The sequence below is a fragment of the Hemicordylus capensis genome, chromosome 6 (assembly GCF_027244095.1).
Source record: "Hemicordylus capensis ecotype Gifberg chromosome 6, rHemCap1.1.pri, whole genome shotgun sequence".
In the NCBI taxonomy this organism is placed as follows: domain Eukaryota; kingdom Metazoa; phylum Chordata; class Lepidosauria; order Squamata; family Cordylidae; genus Hemicordylus; species Hemicordylus capensis.
The window spans coordinates 1629333-1652697 of record NC_069662.1 but is presented as its reverse complement, the minus strand read 5'-3'; the positions used below and the strand labels follow the sequence as shown (position 1 = coordinate 1652697).

General features: G+C 50.7%; 1 protein-coding gene across 1 annotated transcript in view; it reads right to left on the bottom strand.

The window, feature by feature from the left end:
* The window catches only part of FXR2 (FMR1 autosomal homolog 2), a 29303-nt gene extending 9197 nt beyond the window's left edge, over window positions 1-20106 (bottom strand). Inside the window, exons 1-6 of the mRNA XM_053262909.1 lie at window positions 19707-20106; window positions 12698-12750; window positions 2763-2856; window positions 2590-2661; window positions 589-737; window positions 150-243 (exon numbers count right to left, since the gene is read on the bottom strand). Coding sequence (XP_053118884.1) covers window positions 150-243; window positions 589-737; window positions 2590-2661; window positions 2763-2856; window positions 12698-12750; window positions 19707-19757 — 513 coding nt within the window. The 5' untranslated portion in view covers window positions 19758-20106. The remainder of the gene's footprint in view (window positions 1-149; window positions 244-588; window positions 738-2589; window positions 2662-2762; window positions 2857-12697; window positions 12751-19706) is intronic.
* Between the last annotated feature and the right edge of the window lie 3259 nt (window positions 20107-23365).

Sequence of the window (23365 nt, the reverse complement as noted above, 5' to 3'; positions counted from 1 at the left end):
AACGCTTATCAGCGCCATGGCAGAACTTGCCTGCCCAGTCTGCCCAGTCCTAACAGTGAAGCTGGGATGGCCCGGACAGACGTGCAGACCCTCTCCCCAGAAAAAGGGGGGGGAGGGAGGGAGAGAAGGAGACACAGACAGACTCTTACAAGGATGATGAGTTCGTTGCTAGTAGAACTGAGGAAGATGCAGTTTGCGCCCACCGCCTTCTTGAATTCTTTATGTACATTTTCATTCGAGCAGCTATGGAGCAGAAACAGAGGGAAACATCAGCCCTTTTAGAAAGCCTGAACACCAGCAGCAGAAGCCAGCTTAGGGAGGAGTTGCCACTGGCCAGGCACTCTGCGTATGCCCCCAAGCCCATGACCTTCCCTTCCCCTGCGTCACCAGTCCCAGAGGCCCCCGTGCCTCGACTCCTTTCCCTTCGGACTCTGCCAAGAAACTCCTGAATAGGCCCCTTCCCCAAATGCAGTAGAGGGGTGCAAGCAAAACAGAGTTCATGCAGACGGGGGCTGTCTGGTTCCAAGAGGAAAAGCACATGCCCCTTCCCACCCCCAAGCCACGAGTGCAAGGCCTGCAAATGCTCACGCTTCCTTGAGGTCCTCTGGGACTGCGATGGTGAATTTGAAGAAGCTGCACTTGTTCGCCACTTTGCTGGGGTTGACGGGCCGCAGCCGCTCCAGTGTGACGATTTCATTGTAGATGGCGTCACAAGCAGCGTACTCTATGACATAGAACTGCAAGACAAGGCAAGGTGGGGGAGCGTCACGATGGCTGGCCCCGCTGAGCTGCAAGAGCAAAGTGAGCAAGCCCTTCCTACTTCATCGGCAAAAGAAAAACCAGAAGGGGAGGAGAGGGAAACACGGGGATACAGAGTCCGTTTGCAGATTGCCTCCCTCCCTGAAAGGCTGGACAGCATGCATTTCAGCCCCAGTAAGGCCTTATTTTGGAGGACATGGAGTGAGTTCCACTCACATTAAGGGACCAATCACCACTGCTTGGGGTCAGTGGAAACCTTCTCCCCCTCCCCACAAGTCAGAGTGGCTTATTTATTTATTTATTTGATTTGATTTCTATGCCTCCCTTCCAAAATGGCTCAGGGTGGTTTACATTAAAACAAAGCTAAAATCAATTAACTATTAAAATCTAAAACTAAAAACACAGAACCATTATTAAAACAGTTTTTAAAACCCTGGAAGGCCAGGCCAAAGCAGGTAACAGGCTTATGACTTGTAACAGGGATTCCCAGCTGTTGTTGACTACAACTCCCATAATCCCCAGCTGCAATGGCCAGTATGGGAGTTGTAATCAATAACAGCCAGGAATCCCCAATACAGATAATGCTGCTTATGACCCTAAGATAGGCCAAAGAAGCCTCTCTAGTCCAGCCTCCTGTTGCACACAGTGACCCACCACATGGCTTTGGGAAGCCCACAGGCAAGGGGTGAAAGGGGCCTGCCCTCTCTCCTGATGTTGCTCTCCTGCAACTGGTATTGAGAGTCATCTTGCCTCTGAGGCTGGAGGTGGCCTATAGCCACCAGACTAGTAGCCACTGACAGACCTGCCCTCCATGAATTTGTCTAAGTTCTTCTTAAAGCCATCTAAACAGGTGGCTGTCACCACATCTTGGGGCAGGGAATTCCAGAGGTTAATTAAGTGTTTTGTGAAAAAGGTACTTCCTTTTGTCAGTCCTACATTTCTTGCCAATCAGTTTCACGGGATGACCTCTGGTTCTAGTGCTGTGAGAGAGGAAGAAAGTTTTCCCTTTCTCCACACCATGCACAGTTTTATAGACCTCTATCATGTCTCCATGCAGTTGTCTTTTTTCCAAACTAAAAAGCCCCAGGTGTTGTAGCTTTGGCTTGTAGGGAAGGTGCTCTAGGCCCCTGATCATCTTCTAGATAATTAGGCCCCTGATCAACTTCTAGATAATTTATGAATAAGTGAAAGAGAACTGGTCCCAGTACCGATCCCTGGGGGACCCCACTTCGGACTTCCCTCCGTTTAGAGAACTATCCATTTATTCCTACCCTCCGTTTCCTGCCCTCCAACCAGTTAGCAATCCACACATGAACCGACTGCTAAGTATACTCAAGAGCCTTTGGTGGGGAACTTTATCAAAAGCCTTTTAGAAGTCCAGGTATACTGTGTCAACCGGATCACCTTTATCCAGATGCCTGTTGACACTCTCAGAGAACTCCAGAAGGTTAGTGAGGCAAGACTGGCCCTTAAAACAGATGACTCTAGAAGCTGTCACCCTCCCTTGAAGCTAGTGGCTTGGCTCACTTCCTCGAGCTATCTGGAACTATTTGCTTTGCAGTTCTCTTAGTCCAGATCACCAGTCCTCCTCCTGGCTTGCAGCCTTCCCTGTCTGAATTCCATAGGCTGGCCTGTGAGGTACTGCTGCACGGGGGTGGGGTGGGGGCAGGGGTCCTTGCCTGGTGCTGATGAAGCAAGTCGCTAGACCACAGGCGACACCCCTGCACTACAAGCACTCTGCCCATTAACAGAGCAGAGAGAGCATGCACAAGGCTCCTGGAGTGTGGGCCAGGAAGGATTCTGGGCGGGGGACGGAGCCTCAAGACTTACGTCGCCTTTCATCATGCGGACTCTGGCCAGCCACCAGCCACACGGCTCGTGCTCATTGGCTCGGGAATACACCTGGGGAGACAGGAGTGCCAGTTAACCCACCAGCTTTTAGCACGCACACACCCACCCCGTGAGGCGGCGGCAAGCCCCCCCGTCAGCCCCACGCCACTCACCTCCACCTCATCCCCTTCTGAAATCTCCTTGCTGTAGTCTGTGGGTGGGGGCAGCCGCACATCACCAAAGGGGATTTGCCTTTCGGGCTGCCAGCTGAGAAGAAGGAGGGAGTTATTCCATGAACAGCGAGACCAGCAATGCATAAAGAGAGGGCCCAGCTTAACAAGGGCAGGGAGAGACACCAAGAGTCAAATTCTGCCTGGACACAAGTGGCAGGAGCGGTAAACCTGCTCACACCAAGCATGAGCCAGTGCTGCCCACCTGCCAAACTGGGAACAGCGGCTTCACATGCACATGCTCCTCGGCTACTAGCAAGATGTTCTCCTCTCCAGGAGGAGAGCTGGTCTGGTGGGAGCAAGCATGACTTGCCCCCTTAGCTAAGCAGGGTCTGCCCTGGTTGCATATGAATGGGAGACTAGAAGTGTGAGCAGCACTGTAAGCTATTCCCCTCTGGGGATGGAGCCGCTCTGGGAAGAGCATCTAGGTTCCAAGTTCCCTCCCAGGGCTGAGAGGGATTCCTGCCGGCAACCTTGGAGAAGCTGGTTGCTGCCACTCTGTGTGTAGACAATACTGAGTGAGATGGACCAATGGTCTGACTCAGTATATGGCAGTTTCCTATGTTCCTATGACTCAGCATTGTGCAGCTGCAGCCCAAATGGCCTCCCTACGTGCTACTAGCGACATGCTTAGCCAGCTACAACTACACAGACCACCCAGAATTTCAGATACGTGGTTGTGCCATACAAATTTACATCAACCAAGAGCTTTAATCCCCACCACACACACACCCCTATAGAAGTCTGGGTCTGAAACATTCAAAACTGGCTCCAAGCGATGAAAAGTATGTAGCAAGGCCACTGTCAGAAGGAAAGGCCAACTAATGCTTTCATACTACAGCATTTGACTTTATAGTTACACAGCAGAACCAAAATGGCTTAAAACCAAAACCCACCCGTTCTGAGAGGGATCCAGTTTTAAAAGCAGGCACCCGGCATTGATTTTAAATGACCATTGTCAATGAGAGATGGAAAGCTGAAGCAGGCTCAGGTTTTCCCCTTTCAGAGAGGAAAGCTACTGGCCACCTCTGGATAGATCCTGAACTCCAATCCTCATTTTCTCCCTAAATTTGGCATAGGTTAGCAGCTTGGGGGACCTCTGAAGAGTCCAGAGTCTGTGCCAGTTCTCAGCCCCCAATCATGTAACCAGAGGAAACGCATGATTTGGAATGAGAAGTGTGCTTAGTGTCAGCTTAGGACCACAGTGACCCAGGGAGTCACTATCTCACAGCCTCATCCCCCCCAGGCCCACGGGGCTCTTGCAAGGATAAAACTGGGGGCAGGGGGTGACAACGCAGACTGTGTATACTACCCCAAGTTCCATGAAGGGTGGGATAAAAATGTTAACTACTAAGTTGCTTAAACAGGCTCAGTGGTTTAAATCCCCAACCAAAAAAACCCCAAGCCCAAGGTTGCACACCCTTTGAAAAACCGGAGGGACTGCCGGGGGGGGGCACTGACGGCTCCCATGCCGTCAGTAAACACTACCTGAAGAGCTGCCAAAATGGCACAGAAGAAGGACACCGACACAAGTACACACAATGGCTCTGGAGGACGCCAGAGGCGTTTATAACCTGCCCGGCTCCATCTGGCTGAGCTCTTGCAGGAGTGGCACATTCCCAGCCAGGCCCTGGGAACTGGCCATGGTGCTGCAAAGCAGCCTCATTAACTGCAGTGGAATTAGCCAACCTTGACATACCCCCCCATGCTATCCCGGGCAGGCAGGCAGGCAGGCAGGAGGCCAGTCACAGCTGCTGGCCGATCAACAGAGCCACCGCCTCTGGCTGCTGGCCGGGGTGCACTCTGGCAGAGCCAGTACCTGCCCACTGGAGGGAGGGAGGAAGAGGGGGCCAAAAGACGGCCTTGGCCCCTCAGACCACAGAGCCATGGCCTGACTGCCGTGGCAGAGGGCCACATTGCTGCTGATGCTTGAGCTGCGCAAGAAGTCTGCAACTCTCCCCTCCCCAGTTCTGGCCGGCTGTCAATGCAGGAACCTGAGTCACTTTCACTCCCCGCACACCTTTAGATAAGCAAATGGAAAAAATCCATCCTGCTATTCATAGGTGCCAAGGTATTTCCTGTGAGTGAAGCATCCAAGAGGCACAGTTAGAGCTGGAATAGGGGACTGAGGCACAGCCTCCCCACAACATGCCTAGTGGGATACGTGTTGTTTTTACAAAGACGGGGGCGGTGGTTGGGGGCTCAAGATTAGTGGAGTGCAACCATGCAGGCCACTCCTCCCCATCCCCCAAGTGAGTGAGGGAGAGCAGACTAAACCTTTGAAGGAGGAACAGAACAATCTTCTCAACAAAGATGAACCGGAAAGGAACACTGGTCTGCCCATGAAGGGTTCTTTTTCACAAGTGTATAGAGCTCATCCTGTAGAATGGATTGTGGACCCAACATGCTCCAACAGACAGGACTAATTCTGTTCAAAGATGAGGCTTGCTTCCGGTGCTCAGGCCAAAACCCCAGTTCCAGGACTGTTGCGTTTAGGAGATCCAGAGAAGAAAGAGGCAGTTAGGAGATGATAGAGGAATCAACCGAGAGTGGTAGGAGATGACTACAATAATGACCCCCCTGCAGGTGGGTTGGATGATCTCCATACACTGTGAAAAAGAACTCTTCATGGTAAGACCAATGTTCCTTTTCCCACAGCGTGGAGGTCATCCTGTAGAATGGGACATACCCAAGTGGCATTTAGGTGGGTGCGAGTGGATGTACTAAACCACTTGAGCGAGGACAGGGCGGCTGAAGACTGCCTGAGCAAATTGGAAGGAAGCAATTTTGTAGTGTTGGATGAAGGGTCGCTGTCCTACCTATTTCTTGTAGGGCAGCATAGGCTGAAAGGGCCACAGACGTAGAGGCACTGTGGGTAGAGTGAGAAGGAATGCACTGTGGCACTGGAGCACCAGGGACATGACAATACATACCCTAATCTAGCAAGAGAGTGTTACTTTAGATACCTTAGAACCAAGGGAAGATGGGTGAAAGGAAGCAAAAAGCAAGCCAGAAGAATGGAATTCTGCAGTGTACCTAATGTAAATGCAAAGGGTCCTATGGACACTGAGGGTATTGCCAGGTTTTTGCCTTACGGTGGGAGGGACAAGGACAAAAGGGTTGTAAAATGATGTCCTGAGCTTGATGAAGAGTAGAACTGATCTTGGGCAGGAAGGTAGGGTTGACCAGTGAGTCCGGTTGGAATAAGCAGAGGTCCTTCCTAACCAATCTGGATACCCTACGCACAGAAGTGAGAGCCACAAGAAAGAGGACTTTGTAGGATAGCAACTTCAGCGACATAGAGAGCAGTGGTTCAGAAAGAGAGCGAGTTAGTGCATTGAATATCTTGTTGAGATTCCAAGACGGGAACCTATGTATCGGGTATGAGAGATGTTACAGGCTCCTGCAACAGTTGTGCTGGCATAGGGCCATAGATCTGGGAGCCGAGATCTTGAGAACCGATGCAATGGTAGAGGTCTGGCAATGCAGAGTATTGGGGCATAGGCCTTGTTCCAGGTCAGCTTGAAGGAAGGCTAGGATGTCAGGTATGCTAGACGGGATTAATGTATATCATAGGAACATAGGGAACTGCCATATACTGAGTCAGACCATTGGTCTATCTAGCTCAGTATTGTCTTCACAGACTGACAGCGGCTTCTCCAAGGTTGCAGGCAGGAATCTCTCTCAGCCCTATCTTGGAGATGCTGCCAGGGAGGGAACTTGGAACCTTCTGCTCTTCCCAGAGCGGCTTCATCCCCTGAGGGGAATATCTTCCAGTGCTCACACATCAAGTCTCCCATTCATATGCAACCAGGGCAGACCCTGCTTAGCTATGGGGACAAGTCATGCTTGCTACCACAAGACCAGCTCTCCTCTCCTTATCCTACGAGCCCAGCATGAGAACACTGGTAATCTGACAGATTCAACTGGTAGAGGGGCGTCGGGAGGCCAGGATGGTATTCTGTACTGCATGGGAATAGCCCCTGTTGGATAACAAAGAGTGCTCAACTCTCCAGGTGCAAAGTTGGAGCCACTCTGGGTCTGGATGCAACACCGAACCCTGAGAGAGAAGGTCCGGGTGGAGGCAGAGATGCCAGGAAGGCCAGCTTGAGAGTGCTGTCAAGTCTTAGAACCTAGGGGGAGCTATCATGATAAGTTCCACCCGCCTGAACAGCATCTTTCATATAACCTTGCCGATTAGGACAATTGGTGAGAAAGCACAGAGGAGCCCTGGGGCCCAGGGAGCAGTGAGGGCATCCGTTGCCTCTGCCATGTGAGTGTGGAACCTCATTAGGAGGTGGTTGGTAGGAGAGGCAAAGAGATCCACCCGAGGCTGGCCTAGACAGAGGACTACTGACCTCCAGGTGCAGAGTCCATTCCACTAGATCTATGGACTGCTGGCTGAGCCAGTCAACTTGACAGAGGCCCTGCTAAGATGTTCTGTAGTGACTGAGGCCAGGTGAAACTCTGTTCAACAGGAAAGGTGGCGGTAGGATTCTGCCACCAGAGATCACTTCCCTGGTGATCGACATGGGAATTCACTGTGATATTGTCTGTTCAAATTTATTATTTTATTTATTTTTTTACATTTTATATCCCGCTCTTCCTCCAAGGAGCCCAGAGAGGTGTACTACATACTTAGGTTTCTTTCTCACAACAACCCTGTGAAGTAGGTTAGGCTGAGAGAGAAGTGACTGGCCCAGAGTCACCCAGCAAGTCTCATGGCTGAATGGGGATTTGAACTCTGGTCTCCCCGGTCCTAGTCCAGCACTCTAACCACTACACCACGCTGGCTCTCAATATGAGAATTTGACAGTTGTGTACGGCTAAGTGGATCACATGGAGCTCCAGCCAGCTGATATTGTGGTGAGTCTCACCGGGGCTCCATTTGCCCTGGACATACTGACTGCTGCAGAGTACCTCCCACCCAGAGAGGCTAGCATAGGTGGTGATGGTGATCCAAATTGGATCCAAAAGGGGGAAGACCCTTGGTCAAGGCTGGGGATAGCCACCAAAGGAAGGAGTGGTGGACCTGCAGTGGGAGGGCAATTGCCCTATGCATACAAGTCATAAGGTGGTCCTGAAATGACAACAGAATCCACTGGCAGGGTGAGTGTGCCTCTTGGTCCATGGTGTGCACTCTAGGCAAGTAATCATGGAGCCCAGTATTTGTGATAAGAGATAACATAAGGTCCACTGACCATTTTTTCACGAGCGGAGAGAGCAGGAGAGCGAACTTCTCCCTCCTCTCAAGGGGGAGAGAGTTGTGTTGCAGACTGCTTCCAGATGTAGGAGAGAATGCAAAGGGAGGAGGTGGCACTTCTTGTGGCTGACTAGGAAACCTTGGAAGTGTAGGCAGCAATGAGTCAGGTTCACATCTGCCCTCACTTGTTTAAGGCAGGTGAGCAGATCAGGAGATCGTCTAAATAACAGTGCGAGCATTCTCAAGTGCATGATGAGTGCCACCATGATTTTGGTGAAGACTCAAAGTACCGAGGATAGGCCAAAGGGTAGCGCTCTGCATTGGAAGTGTTGCCGATTGTAGAAAAATCTGAGGAATCTCTGATGGGCCAGGAGAATGGGGACATGAAGTTAGGCCTCAGAGATCTATGGAGGCTAGGAAATTGCTGAGCCTGACAGCCTCCTTGACAGTACGGAGCAATTCCATGTGAAACTTTCTCTTCTGAATGAAGAGATTTAGACGCTTTCAGTCTAGTGCTGAATCATCCTTTTGGGGGTCGAGAAATAATGCCTCAACATACATCAAACAAGGGAACAGATTCTATGGCCTGGATCTGACAAAGGCGACGAATGGCCTGACTCATCTGAAGATGTTTGGCTGGACTCTTAGATATGGGAGAGACTATGAAGTGGTCGGGGTGGCTACTCTAGAGAGCTGCCGTGATACACAATGGAAAGAACCCAACAATCGTGAATGGAATTGGGCCAGGTGAGAGAGAAGTGAAAAAGTCTGCCTTCTACAGGTAAATGTGTAATTGCTCACAGGGGAGTTGGGGAGGAGAACTGGCAAGAGTTCTGGGGTGTGGCTGGGCCCTTATTCCATGGTTGCCACTAGTTGCACCATGCAGGCTTGTAGTTGGGATTGCAGTTGTCCTTGAATTTGGAGAAGCCTTCAGGGGGACAAAAGGAAGACTGATTAGACTTAACTGTTTGTGAAAATCCTTGCGTCCTGATCGCATAGCTTTTTTCTTGGGTCTCAAACAGGATCGGATCCAGAGAGTCCCCAAAAATCTTAGCTCCCTTAAAGGGGGTCAAGCCAAGTTAAGCTTGGACTTGGAATCCACATATGAGTGCTTGAGCCAGAGGCACCTGCGGACCATTACCCCAGAGACCATGGCTCTGGGTGCATGTTGAATACAGTCTAAACTAGAATCTGCCATGAGGGCTGCAGCTTTGGCCAACCTATTAATACCTTGTTTACGTCTAGTATTTTCCAAGGGTAAGTACTGGAGTAGATCCTTCGCCGAGAATGGAGGCCCTGAGAAAATGAGCTAGTAGCTCTAATAACAGCTTCATGGCCCTTGCAATGTAGGAAGTCACACTTCTTATCCTCTGGAATTTTTAATTGCTCAACTCAATCCTTAATCATAACTGCACCCAAAAGTAGCTGGGCCACTAGCGCATCAACAAGAGGAAGAGACATCTATGACATAATGTCCTGTGGTAGAATGCACAGTTTCTTAGGGCAGGATCCCACCGGTTTGGACGAAAGCAGAACATTTCATTCAGCCAGCATAACATTATGAAATAAAGGAGGGAAGGGGACCGTAGCCAAAGCCTCAAAACAGGAGGGCGAAATGTTTTGGTCTAAAGTGGACATTACAAGTTGGGACTTGAGGGGCAACATCCAGTATTCTTTCTAATTTATTTTAATCTGTGTGCAGAATTAATTTTGTTCTGGGCAGCAGTATCAAGGCAGTGTGCAGAGTGGGGCCTTCCTGATTCAACCTGAGCGGGATCTAAAATTAACGGAGCAGACATCAAAAACTGTGTGAGTGTGAGCACATGTGCACGCCTTAGAGCGAACACTGGCATCATTAAAGGCCCTTTTAGCTTTAGCAAGGAGACCTCAAAATCCGATGTGGCAAAAAGGCAAGTAGAAATGGGAGCCTTCTGCATAGTCTCCTTGTCATACAATTCCCCTTCTTCCTTGTCTGAAATATGTGCAACCCCTGGATTCCCCGGATCAGACTGATTGGGATCAGACAAGGGAACAACAGCGTTGGAGAGTACAATTGGCGGGGGGTGGGCAAGGGTGCTGCCGGTCAGCAAACTGGTCCTATTGGGACTGGTATGGGGTCTTTGTGTGGCGGAGGGAGCACAGGAGCTAGCCACTTGGGAGCTGGCCAAGACTCTTCCGAGGGCAGGAGAGGAATAGCCTTCGTCTTGTGTCTGAGGGCAGGTGGGCAAGGAATCAAGCGGCCTCTCTCAGCAGTTGGGATAGCGTTCCTGCTGGAGCTGGAATCTGGAGGAGAGCAAGTGGGAGGGACCTCTATTATAACTGGGCTGAGAAGGGGGGTCATCTGGAAAAGATAACGGTTGATGGGGTGCGTGGTGAGACTGGCATCCTCATGCTACCATTTCTTTAAATCAGCGAGAAAAGTTCTCAGGCAAGGAATCCTTTGAGGCACACCAGGGGAACCTCATGTGGCTCCTCCCAGGGAGTAGCCTGAGGACAATTTGTTATGGGAAAGCTAACAAATAAAGATTATTATTATTAGGCACCGAAAGACCAGCCACCTTATTAAGAACATAAGAAAAGCCCTGCTGGATCAGGCCCAAGGCCCATCTAATCCAGCATCCTGCTTCACAGAGTGGCTCACTAGATTGCTGTGCATCACAGTCCAAGGACTGGCTGGCTGAGGATTGGGAGGAAAGCGTGGCAAGGCCAGTTCCTCCTCTGGTGCAGGGTGTGGCAGGTGGGGGGAGACATTAGAAGTGGCGCCAAGCCATGGAGGGGGAACTCCTCTCCCTGTCCCATCTTCTATCCTATCAGGTCCTCCTTGGGAGGAGGCGGCAAGCAGATGGGAATGCTCGCACACTGCCTGAACCAACAGCTACTCACTAAGACAAGTGGCTTGGATTTATTTTTCAGCACTTTGGAAAGGCACTCCTATTGATGCTTTGCTTTCTTGGAGGCTTTTTGGTATGCCTTTCTCTGGGACTGCTCGTGCCCCAGTTGAACTCCTGAGTGAAAGAAACCAAATGGGGCCATTGGCACCCCAACAGCTGTCACTTGTGGAGACAGTGCCCTCTAAGTGAGGTCCCTCAGAGAAGGAACCTGCTAACATGTCTCCTGTGTGGGAGCACTCCATCGGGAGAATACAAAAGGAAAAGGTGAAAAAACCAAAAGGACAAATATCCTATCAGCCAAATTAATTAAGTAAAAAAGCATCTGTGATTTCTTTAGAAAAGTGCATGAATGACTCCCTTGCTACCTTAAAGCTAAGAAAGGGGATAGAGAAAGAAAGAAAGCCTAACGGTGAGAGAACAAAGCTCTTTTGCAGCTCTGCAGCTTGGAGCAAGACAGCAAGACTGGAACTGGGGTTTTGGTGCCTCCTGATCACCAGAAGCAAGTCATCTTTGATTAGAATTAGTGCTATTGGAGCATGTTGGGTCCACGACCCATTCTACAGGATGACCTCCTACACTGTGGAAAAAAAGGAAACATTTTTTCTGTGGGTACAGATCATTCCAAATTATGTTTGTTAGCATTCCCAAAAGAATTAATGGTGGGAAGCTCACAGAAAGTCAATGCAGAGCAATCCAACAGGCAAGCAGATATGCCTTAGAACAGCCCTGCTGGATCAGGTCTAAGGCCCATCTAGCCTAGCATCCTGTTTTGCACAGTGGCCCACCAGATTCCTCTGAGAAGCCCACAGGCAAGAGCTGAGGGTATGCCCTCTATCACGTAGTTGCTCCCCTGCAAATGGTATTGAGAGACATCTTGCTTCTGAGGCTGGAGGTGGCCTATAGCTAGGGCTGCAGAAATCCACTAGTATAAGGCGAGTGGAAAATGATGCCTGATGAGTGAAAAAATGGTCCCGCTAAACAATGTACCAACATCAGCTTGAGGAGTAAAATATTTTGTCTGGCTGATGAAGTGAGCCAACATTTCTTTACCCCTGCCTATAGCCTTAAATGGCTGGCTTTTATTGGCACCATCTTCACAAAAATCAAAGCCCAACCCAGCAGCTAGTGATGCAGAATGGGGGTTGCAGAAGATGGGCAGGAGGCAGGAATGGGGGAATTTACCTACAGCCCGAGGGCCCAACAGGTAGGCAGCCCATTATCTCCCAAGAAGGGAAAGGACACGTGAAAGCAATTGCTACAAAGCAGACCCTCCCAAAGGCAGGGACAGAGCCTCGAATCCTGGCTCTAGTTTCTATCCTTTCATCCACTTCCTGTAAGTGAATCAGGGGGTTGGGAATGGCCAGCATTCAGTGGGTCAGAGCAAGGGACCTGTGGGCCAAGAACTACTCTGACGTTCTCCAGGGCAGATCTAGAAAAATATTCTGAATTCCTAAGAGCCAGCTTCAGATTGTAGGCACAAGACTGAGTGAGTAAGTCTTCCAGGATCAGGTTTCTTGGCACCCAGCAGTCAAGCAACTGCTCTGGGGTTTCACGGTTAAAGGAGAGCCTGAGCCAGTATATGGAGGGTCTGCTCTTACAGCTGCCACAGCAACTCAGCATACGAATGAATCATTTTAAGAGCACAGAAAAAGCCACTCCTATTAGATGGCCCAAGAGCAGCGTAGCAAGGTGGTACCCAAGCCTCTCTACTCAACCACGTCAGACACAGCTCTCCACAAGCCCTCCCAAAGGACAGGGCAGAGACTGTCACAGTGGGCACTCACTTGTTCTCGAAGGATATCGTGACCGAATCTTCATGAACATCTTTAACAAAACCCTGCAGGGGAAGGAACAGACAAGAGACACTACGTTAACACTGCAATCTCCCAAAGGCTAGTGCAAGGTGCAGACAGGCAAGTGAAACCAAAAGGAGCAACTCAGAGGCCGCACCACCAGATTATGGTAACTGGACCCGAGACCCCTGGTGCACAATGCAGAGGGGCACTCTGCAAGCGAGACGCCATGCAAAACAAGGGATACTTGACTGGTCCTAAAGTCCTAAACAGAGGTGTACCAAGGGGAGGAAGTCACAAGTGCCTCTCGCTCACGCACGCAAGTGCGTATGTCTTGTGACCGATTTACTAACTGCAAGGTTTATCCCCTACCAGACTGGCCAACAAGAAGTTCTCAGGGCAGCTTGTAGCCTGCTCTTCCTCCTCAAAGCAGGAAGCGGCTTACGTGTGGTCCCAGGTGAACTCCCAAGCAGGGGCTGCTGAAGGCCCGGAACTACATCGCTGGCCTTCAGCCAAGCCAGCCCCAGCCTCCCCATCCGCAATTCTTCTCCTGAGTTAAAGCAGTGTGTGTCTCCATGGTGCCAGAGGGCGGCTTTGGGGGCTGGATTCCCCCTGCCCCACCGGCGTCCACCCCTTTTGTGCCCACGTGGCCAGGTCCTTCACACCCAGTCCAGCCACTGGCTCATCCAGCCCAATCGTCTCCACTCCGACTGGCAGAGTTCTCCAAAGCCTTGAGCAAAGAGAAGCCTTTCCATCACACGCTACCTGATCCCTTTTTTCACTGGAGAGCAAACCTGGGATCTCCTGCGTGCAAAGCACATGCTCGGCTACCCCAACAGATTCCCCTTTTTATCCATTTGCCGCTTGGTGCCAGCAGGGCAAGACACTTGGGACAAATGCAGCTGGTGTTACATGGACTCAAGTGAAAACTTTCAGGAGTTGCTCAGAAGAGAACAAAGCAGGCCAACTACTAAAAACATATAATAAGTGAAACATTTTGGTGAATATGTAGGGAATTCAATGATATTTTCCACAGGAGAATTGCCTGGATTAATCACTGCTTTCTGCCTCAAGGAGGCAGAGGATGTTGCTGCTGATCAAATAAAATATTCCGATGAACCACCTCTCTGTAGAAAGCCCAGTCCTTGCCACATGTCCATCCTGCTAGGCACGTGGCTCTTCTCTCTCACCCCTAGCAGATGGGCTTCAGCCACTGGCACTGCCAGGGAAAGAAGGGGCAGCTGCAGGGTTACCCAGGGAGGAGGGAGACAGGAACATGTTCCAAGTTTGGAGCGTGATGTGGGCAGGGCGGAATGTCCTGCATGTCCAAAGGGTGACAGGAAGAACAGGTGCTCCCCTGAGGACAGATGTCTTCTGAGCCAGCTGCCCAACTACAAGCAGCCTGTCCCAGACCCCCTCCCCTTGCAAGCAGCAGGCAATAAGCTGGGTTAGCTACACAGGAAGCAATGCCACCATTCTGCCTTCCCAGCAAGGGAGAGGACGGAGTTGGTAAGCCCACCAACCCTCCCAACATTTCCCTTCTGCCTGTGGCAGAGTTTGACACCTGCCAGGGACAATACTCTCAACAAGGAAATGGGGACTCTTGCCCAAGCCTTAGTAGAGGTCTTCCTTGAAGAGCTTGCCTGAGATCACTCACCCTCTCACTTCCCAAGAAGCAGGGTTCTCCTGAGCAGGCCTGGATATTCCCTCCAGAACTCAGGCAAAGCACCCCAGTAGGCTCCCCAGCTCTCATGCTCGACTGGCTGCACCTCAAAAGAAACTGGATTCTGCAGCCTATTCCACACTCCAAATGGATTTATGCACAGAGTTAAGAATATTTTGGCTACTTGGAGGGTGGCTACAAGGTAAAGGGGAACCATCCAACAAGGCCCCACAACTGCGTAATAAGATTGCGATCAATGATTCTGGAATCTTCACAAACGGCCCTCTGTCACAGCCCACTGGGTTCCAAGAGTCCCCTTTAAAGCCCTGCCGTGCCTGCGGCTATATCCATCTCCAGGCTAGCAGAGAGCATCTCATTTATCATTCATTCAGCATAGGCAAGATCAGCTCCCTTCATTCCATGAGGCCAGGATAGGAACATTAATATCTCCCACATTCCTCACCTCAAGGCTGGCCTACCTGCCCTCTGGCTTACTCCGCCAGGGCTAAAATTAATCTGCTGTGTGTGATCTTTGCTGTGCTTGCGACACCAGGTTAGGGTTTCAAGGAAACCCTCCTTTAAGTGAGGCCTCCTCCTCACCACCAATTCACTTGCAAATCCCCACAACCAACACACATTCTCCATTAAGACTTGCCTAACTGTATGGAGAGGAGAGCTGGTCTTGTGATAGCCAGCCTGACTTGTCTCCTTAGCTAAGCAGGGTCCACCCTGGTTGCATATGAAGGGGAGGCTAGAAGTGTGAGCAGCACTGGAAGAGATTCCCCTTGGATGGGGATGGAGCCGCTCTGGGAAGATCAGAAGGGTCCAAGTTCCCTCCCTGGCTTCTCCAAGATAAGACTGAGAGAGAGATACCTGCCTGCAAGCTTGGAGAAGCTGCTGCCAGTCTGTTAAGACAATACTGAGCTAGATGGACCAGTGGTCTGACCCAGTATATGGCAGCTTCCTATGTTCCTATGTATTCTACCAGAAACAACCACAGGGCTCTGTGGTCACCAGGAGCCGACACCAACTTGACAGCACACTTTACCTTTACTAGAAGCCTTTTGTGTTAATGCTTCTAGATAATGTGCAGTCAGTCAGTCACTCTCTCACCCAGCCCTCCTTCCCTCCCAGGCAAGGAAAATATTCCATCTTCCAGCTGCCAACTCTACACAGGGTAAAATATTCCTAGGTACCAACTTCCCATTTTAAGTACCTGGTGGGCCAACATTAGGAGTGTTTCAGATCAAGCACTAGCAGTAGTTACAGTGACCATTACATACTGGGATGGACAATGCCTCCAGTGGGAAAGGGGCATGACCATGCATATAGCCAGTTATGACAGACATTCTAACCACCAGGGATGCAAACCCCTCTAAGGAAGACCAGTCCAAGAATCTCAGTCTCACACATCAGGCAAAATGCTACCTCCACTAATTTACTCACTTGGGAGCAGACACAGAACCAATTAAGAAAAACCCATCATCAGAGCTATTCCCTGGCATTCAAGGAAGGACCAGTAGCACTTGCAGAAATTGTGGCTGGAAGCCCTGAAACTGGCAGGCCTACACTGTTCCTTTAAAAACCCCTGGCCTCTCTTTAAAAAAAAAAAAAGTCTTCCAAGGAAGTCCCTAGAAAAGTTTAGAAACACACACAAAAGTTGACGTAGTAGCTAGCACAGTGGAGATAGTATGACAGTAGTCAAGGAACAGCATAAAGCTCTGAAGAAGCAGTTGTAGGACTCAGAAGGAAGGAAATTGACTTGAGGAAACCAAACTAGATTCGTCAAGCTGCAAATCAGCATCCTCCCTTCCCAAGATGCAACTACTGTCCAATGTTGCTGGGGTTTGGGCGGGGGGGGGGGGGTGGGAGGCAAAGAAAAGAGGATGCCACTGTCCAAGGTAAGTGCTGATAAATTTCAATTCACAAGGCCCTCACCTTTCACACAGACACATGGAAACACCTTCCTGAGGGCGACTGTTGTGCCTACTTTCTGCTCAGTCTATTTTATTGCAAGTCCTCTGGGGCAGATACATCAACAACAGCAGACACTTAAGCAGCTGCACTCAGTGCAGATGAATGGAGGGAGTGTGCAAACAAGCAGAGCCAGGAGAGGACAGAGAGTTGAGAAGCCTCCACAAGAGATGCAGCACCAAACTCATACTGGCTGTACATTCTCGCCCATGCCCAGCCTCCAAATTACCACCTAGAGATGTACTTATCAGGCGCATAAAAATATGAGAACTAAATCAATAAATAAGAAATTAATTAATTAAACAACACACGTGGAAGCATGTTGCCAACACGAGAGTCCTTAAACCTGATTTCTGAGTACAAGACTGACATCTAAGAAACCCCCAAATACTCAGATTGGAAGTCTTTTGAGGACATGTAACGTGATGGGCGTTTTTCTGTTAGTAAAAATGTTACATGATAGGGTGGGTTACGAGTTTAAAAATAAATTACTTGATAAGGAATCTATGGAGATGCCACAGCAGAGGGCAAACAGACTGAAAATAACTCACTCCACTCTGGGAGCCAAGAATTAGCCCTCAAAGACTGCTATACTTTTGATTTGTGGCCATATTCATGCTGGACACTGGCTAGTGTGTGACTCCATTCTGAGGTGGGGTGTCTAAAATTAGCTGTTAAGACAATACCCTGCCCTCCCACCCCCAGCTCCATGGTCTAGACTGCGCTACCAAATTCCCCAGAGCTCACCCAATGAGCATTTGCTTCTCACTGTGGAACGGAGACCAGATTCTATTGAAACACAGCAAACACCATTCACTCTGCTACTCCACAACACAACTGATAGCACCAACACCACACCGCGACACAGAACTCAACATCTTACATAGTCCAGGTATTTTAGGCTGCTTCCTGCCCTACTTTCCCTTGATCTCCAAACACCCCCCCCCCCCCCCACAAACCATGAAACTTGACACAGAAGCGCATTTTGGCCAATGACAGACAACTGTCAGTGACACAATGAACCCTTGCATTTCTAGAAAGGGGCTAACCTCCTCTTTCCACTATATAAAAGCAAGGGAGGGAGGAGTCACTTTTGATGGAGCTACCTTGTCAAGTGGAGCTTGAAAAGGCTCAATTATTCAACTTGGTTCTCAGCCATGTGTTGAAAGGGACAATAAAAGTTACTCAGAAACAAAAAGGTCTGCCACAACTAAGAATTGTGTTTAGTCCACTGAAGGGGAAACTGTTCAGCAGAAATTGTGCATGTCCAAAGGTAGGAAACTGCAAAGTCCACTGGATTCAAAATTGGGAAATAGCCCAGAATCTCAGCTTGATAGAGAACTCGGATGGGGCTGCAATTCGGCGGAACAGCCATCTACTTTGCATGCAGAAAGCCCTAGGTTCAATCTCTGGCATCTCCAGATAAGGCTGGGGGAAACTCCAGCCTGAAACCTTGGAGAGTTGCTACCAGTCAGAGAAGACAATACTGAGCTAAATGGACAAATGGTCTGACTCAGTATAAGGTAGCTTCTTATGACTCACTGGCAGCCTTGTGGAAGTCTAGTGGACAATTTGTTGGCAAGCACTGGATCAGGAACGCAGATTTGTACCTCACACTTACTTGCCAGTTTCACCATTTTATGCCAAGACAAGGACAATTCTAGTTCTACTGACAGAGAAGGTTATGCTATTCATTCCACATGCCTTTGAACACAAACACATGATGGTGTCTTGTAGAGTCAAACCATGGGCCTGTCTCACCCAAGGTAACCCACCTCGATTGGCAGCACCTTCCAAGACAGAGTTCATTCCTAGCTGTCCTACCCAAGGCCCTTTAACTTGGAGACTGCACCCAGCACCTTAGATATGCAAAGCTGATGCTCCACCAGGGGGGCATGGTGCTGCCCGTGGGGAGTTGGTGCTCTGCATCTCCACCATCTGTTCCTTAAAGTCCTAACACAGCCTCTCCTTACAAGGCAGAGTTTCTGCCTTCACACTGCAGGAGGAGACTTCTGAGGGGAGCCTCCAGTAGCAGGTGAAGCAGAAGAGTACCACCTCCCGCGTCTCACACACTCCACCTGCACGGAAGCAGCACTCAGGAGAAAGAGCCACCAGCTAGAAGCAACATGTGTCTGTGCCAATCAAGGAGCAAATAGATACGGTTACCAGGCTTTGCATCCTTATTTCCGTACACAATAAAAGGAACACTATACTTGACTGCACTTAGTCATAAATATCTCTCTGCCGGAGGGCTGCTGACTAATGGAGCTGGTGGCATTTTTAGGTACTTCACTTTAGGGGGAACACCTTACCAGGAAGGTTTTGGAATGGGAGGAGGGGGGCAGGGAATACTTCAGCCCAAGGAACTTGGTTGCTTGAGGAAGGAGTTGTAGGGAAAGAAAGGCTAGAGATAAAGAGTGCAGTGGTGCTTGTGTGAAAGAAAAGTGCCCAACTATCCAAAGAAGGAGTTTCTTACAGACTTGTGATCTTGATCACCTGGCTAATACAATCAGGCTCTGGGAAGGGGGGCCCCAGTGTCAAGCCACCCCCCAGGGACAAGTCACTGTACTGCCCTGCTGAGCCTCACTCTTCTCCCCAGAGCAGCTATGCAACTCCCCCCCCCCCCGCACTCCCATCACTGCATCCCCAACCCACCCCCTCCCAATTCCCAACCAAAGCTACTCATCAATGATCCCCCAAAGCCTCCTCTCTGCACCCAGGAAAAAGCCTCCTCCCCGCTACACCCTCTGCTGTATGTTTAAGGCCCAATGCTCTTCCCACACCCTCTTCCTCCTCCCCACCAGAGTTCCCAGTAAAAAGCCCTAACTTAGCCTTTTGGCAGATCTCTACTTTCTGGAAGCCTCCAGCCGCCTCCTCTCTCACCTCCTGTCTCAGTTCCAGACCCAAAGGCTGCAGCCCCACCCTATGGCTCAGAAATGCAACCAGAGCCTTCTCTGTGGGGGGTGAGCACCTCTGGGGAGGGGGTCTCCCAACCATTCCTCTGGGGATTACTCCCCTTCGCAGGACCTACTACTTGCCCACCTTCAGCCCACTCGATCACAGACCGCCTCTCGGGCAAGCCCAGGAGGGGGAGCGTAGCCCAGCCAAACCCCCACCAGGCCCCAATATCACTCCTATCCCACCACCCATCCCATCCCACCGCCAAGGCGCCAGGCCAGCCTCGGATCCGGAGGAGGAAGCGCCCTCGCCTCCCTCCGCTCTCCGACTGCGCCCCTCCATTTCCAGCCAAGGCCTACGACCCCCACCACCCAGAGCGCCCCCCCGGCCTGGTCTCCACGGCAACCCCTCCTCGGCCCCGCCCCGCCCGGTCCCCATGGCAACCCTCCCTCCTTCCCGCCTCACCTTGTAGAAGGCCCCGTTGGAGCCCCGCACTTCCACGGGCAAGCCTTCCATCGGCCCCGCCGAGGAGGAGGAGGAGGCGGCGGCGGCGGCCGCCAGGGAAGAGCAGGAGGAAGCGCCGCCGCCGCCACCACCACTTCGCGGTTGTGCCGCCGCCGCCGCCGGTGGGGGGATGGGGGCGGGGCGGGGCGCGGCCTCCTCCTCCGGCTCCGCCACCGTGACCAGCCCCAGCCGCGGCCTGGCGCGGCCCGGCCCACTCCGCTCTGGCCTATGCGCGCGTGCGCTCGCTTCTCCACCGGCAGCGGCGGCTGCAGCAACAGCGGCGGCGGCTCCCTTCCCCTTCCCCCACCCGCGGCCGGCGCCCAGAGAGCGAGAGGGCGAGAGAGGCTCCCCTCACAGAGCGCGCCCCCCTCCCCCGTGCGTGCACGAGCGCGCGCGCTGCGCCTGCGCAGGGAGGAGGCCGCTTCCCCGCGCGCCGGGCCACGCCCACCGGCCGCCCCAGCGCGCCAATCGCCGGCGAGGCTCTCACCCCCCACCCCTCCACCTGCGCCCGTTCCCCGGCCAATCGGCGGGCCGGGATCGCGCCAGGGACGCCCCCACCTCTCTCCCCCGCCCCGCAACCAACTTCGTTCTCTGGTTCCTTCTTACGCCTCTCCTAGCCCGCCCTCTCCCCGAGCGGCAGCCAATGGCATGTACGGGCTTCCGCAGACTGCCAATCGCAGCGGCCTTCCCTTCGCGGCGCAGGCGCGGTTGCTTTTCTTTTCGCCGTGGAACCAACCCCAGAAAGGGACTCCAGAGTGCCCCCGCTTCATCGGGCCAATCCTGAGGCTGCCCTTGCTCCCTGCAGCCAATCCCGAGGCCTCTTTGTCGGCTCTTCCGCCGACATAAAGGAGCCGCCCTCCTCCTCCTCCTCCTCGCCCGTCTGCTTCATCTAGCTCGAGGACGCTTCCCTTTCCCCCTCTCAAGGGTCGGGTCTCGGGGTCTCCCTTGCCGGAGCCCGCCTGCCTCTCTTGATTGGCTAACTTTTTGTGCCGATCGATAAGGCAGTGAGTTATACGAGGAAAAAGAAACTCTCGTTCCCCCCCCTCGGGGACCAGGAGGACTGGGAAACCCGTACACCTTGGCCCCGCCCACATTCCCAGCGGGCCAATTGCAGTGGATAGCCCGCCTCCCCGCCATCCCACCCTGGGCTTCAATGGCTATCCTTCAATGCCAGCCCTCCAAGGCCGGTGGCTACGGCCCGCCCCCCGCCCTCCCTCCCCCTCTCCCGGCCGCTCCTCAGAGCCGTAGGTTCGAGCCCAGCCTACGGCCATTTTGGGTGTGAGGGGCATTTTGGTGACTTTATCAATACTGATTATTATCATGATTACCTTTCTTGTCTCCAAACATAACCCAGTTTATTTTATGTCAACGTGTTTCTTTCTTGGAGCAGGAAAAGTGTGTTTTGGAACGTCTAGGCGACTTGGACTTAAAAGGGGGCCCTCTAAATGCTGCAAAAAGGTCAAATAAAAAATTGAAAGAAAAAAATGAATAGCATTCATCACTTAACCATTTACTACTCTTCATTTATATAAGGCTTCTTTACATTCAATTAACGAATTAACCACCAAAGGAGGAGCAATGGTAGCCAGATACATTGATTGATTGACTGACTGATTGATTGATTGGTGAAGTGCCGTCAAGTCGATGTTGACTCTTAGCAACCACATATTTAGATTCTCTCCAGGCTGATCTGTCTCCCACTTGGCCTTGAAGGTCTCTCCGTGGTGCATTAATTGCTGTCTCATCGAGTCCATCCACCTTGCTGCTGGTCATCCTCTTCTCCTCTTGCCTTCCACTTTCCCCAGCATTATGGACTCCTCAAGGGAGCTGGATCTTCTCATCATGTGTCTGAAGTATGATAGTTTGAGCCTGGTCATTTGTTCCTCGAGTGAAAATTCTGGATTGATTTGTACTATGATCTATTTGTTTGTTATTCTGGCTGTCCATGGTCTCCTCAAAAGTCTTCTCCAGCACCAAAGTTCAAAAAGGGTCGATACATTTTCTGTCTTGCTTCTTCAACGTCCAGCTTTTGCATCCATAGAGTGTAACGGAAAAACCATTGTCCGAGCAATTCTAATCTTTGTAGGTATAGACATGTCACGGCATCTAAATATCCTTTCCAAGGCCTTCATTGCAACCCTACCAAGTGCTAGTCTGCGGCATATTTTTTGACTGCTGGATCCTTTACTGCTGATGGTTGATCCTAAAAGGCAGAAGCTATCCACCACTTCAGTGTCTTCATTATCAATTCTGAGGCTGGTTGCTGTACCCATTGTCATTAGTTTAGTCTTCTTGATATTTAGTCGTTGTCCCATTTCCCCCTGTGCTCCTTGATTTACATTACTAGAGCTTGCAGATCATCCACATTCTCAGCTATCAGAGTGGTCTCATCAGTGTAGTGCAGGTTATTGGTGTTTCTTCCTCCAACTTTAAAACCATGCTCATCTTCTTCAATCCAGCTTCTCTCAGTATATGTTCAGCATATAAGTTGAATAAATAAGGAGAAAGTATACATCCTTGCCTTACTCCTTTGCCGATCTGGAACCAGTCTGTTTCACCATGTTCCATCTGGACTGTGGCTTCCTGTCCTATGTATAGTTTTCTCATGAGAACAATGAGATGTTCTGGGACACCCATTTTCCTAAGGATATCCCACAACTTGACATGGTGGACACAATCTAAGGCTTTCCTGTAGTCAATAAAGCACAAATTGACTTCTTTTTGGTATTCTTTGACTCTCCTCAGTTATCTCAGCGTGCATCAGTAATGATGTCTCTTATTCCTCGGCCTTTTCTGAAACCAGCTTGAACATCCAGCATTTCCCTTTCCACATAGGGCTCTAATCTGCGTTGGATGATCCTGAGCATTATTTTGCTAGCATGGGAAATTAAGGATATTGTCCGATGGTTTGCGCAGTCAGTTAAGTCTCCTTTCTTTGGTATGGGTATCTACACTGACCTCTTCCAATCTGTCGGCCATTGTGTTGTTCTCCAAATTTGCTGGCATAGTTTGGTTAGAGCCTTGACTGATTCTTCTTCTGTTGCCTGCCATATTTCTGTAGCTATTCCATCCATTCCTGTAGCCTTCCGACTTGGTAATGACTTGAGTGCTGATCTAACTTCATCTTCCCATACTAGAGGTTCTTGCAAGTAGGGAATATCTTCTAGAGTATTTTAGGATGTTGACGTCCCTGCTGTACAGATTTTCAGTATACTCCTTCCATCTCTGTTTGCTCTTCTCTGAATCAGTTACTATCTGTCTTTTGGCCTCCCTTAACATACGAATTCGAGGTTGGAACCTCCTTCTGAATTCAGAGATCTTTTGAAAAACTTTCCTTGTCTTTCCATGTCTATTTACATTCTCAAGGTCTTTACAGATGTCATTGTAGTACTGCTCCTTGTCTTTTATAACAGCTTTCTGAAATTACCTATTAAGTACCTTCATGAGATCTTTTAGACAGATACTAGTCATCCCGTAAAGCTGCCTGTTCCAATGGGGCAGGTTTGTGAAAGGAACCTCTGGCTGCCCCATAAGGCCACGCCAAGAGAAGGGGGTCAGATTGGCTGGGCTGGAGGGACCCCCCCCGACTGCATCCTTCCAGCTCCACAGCAGGCGGATGG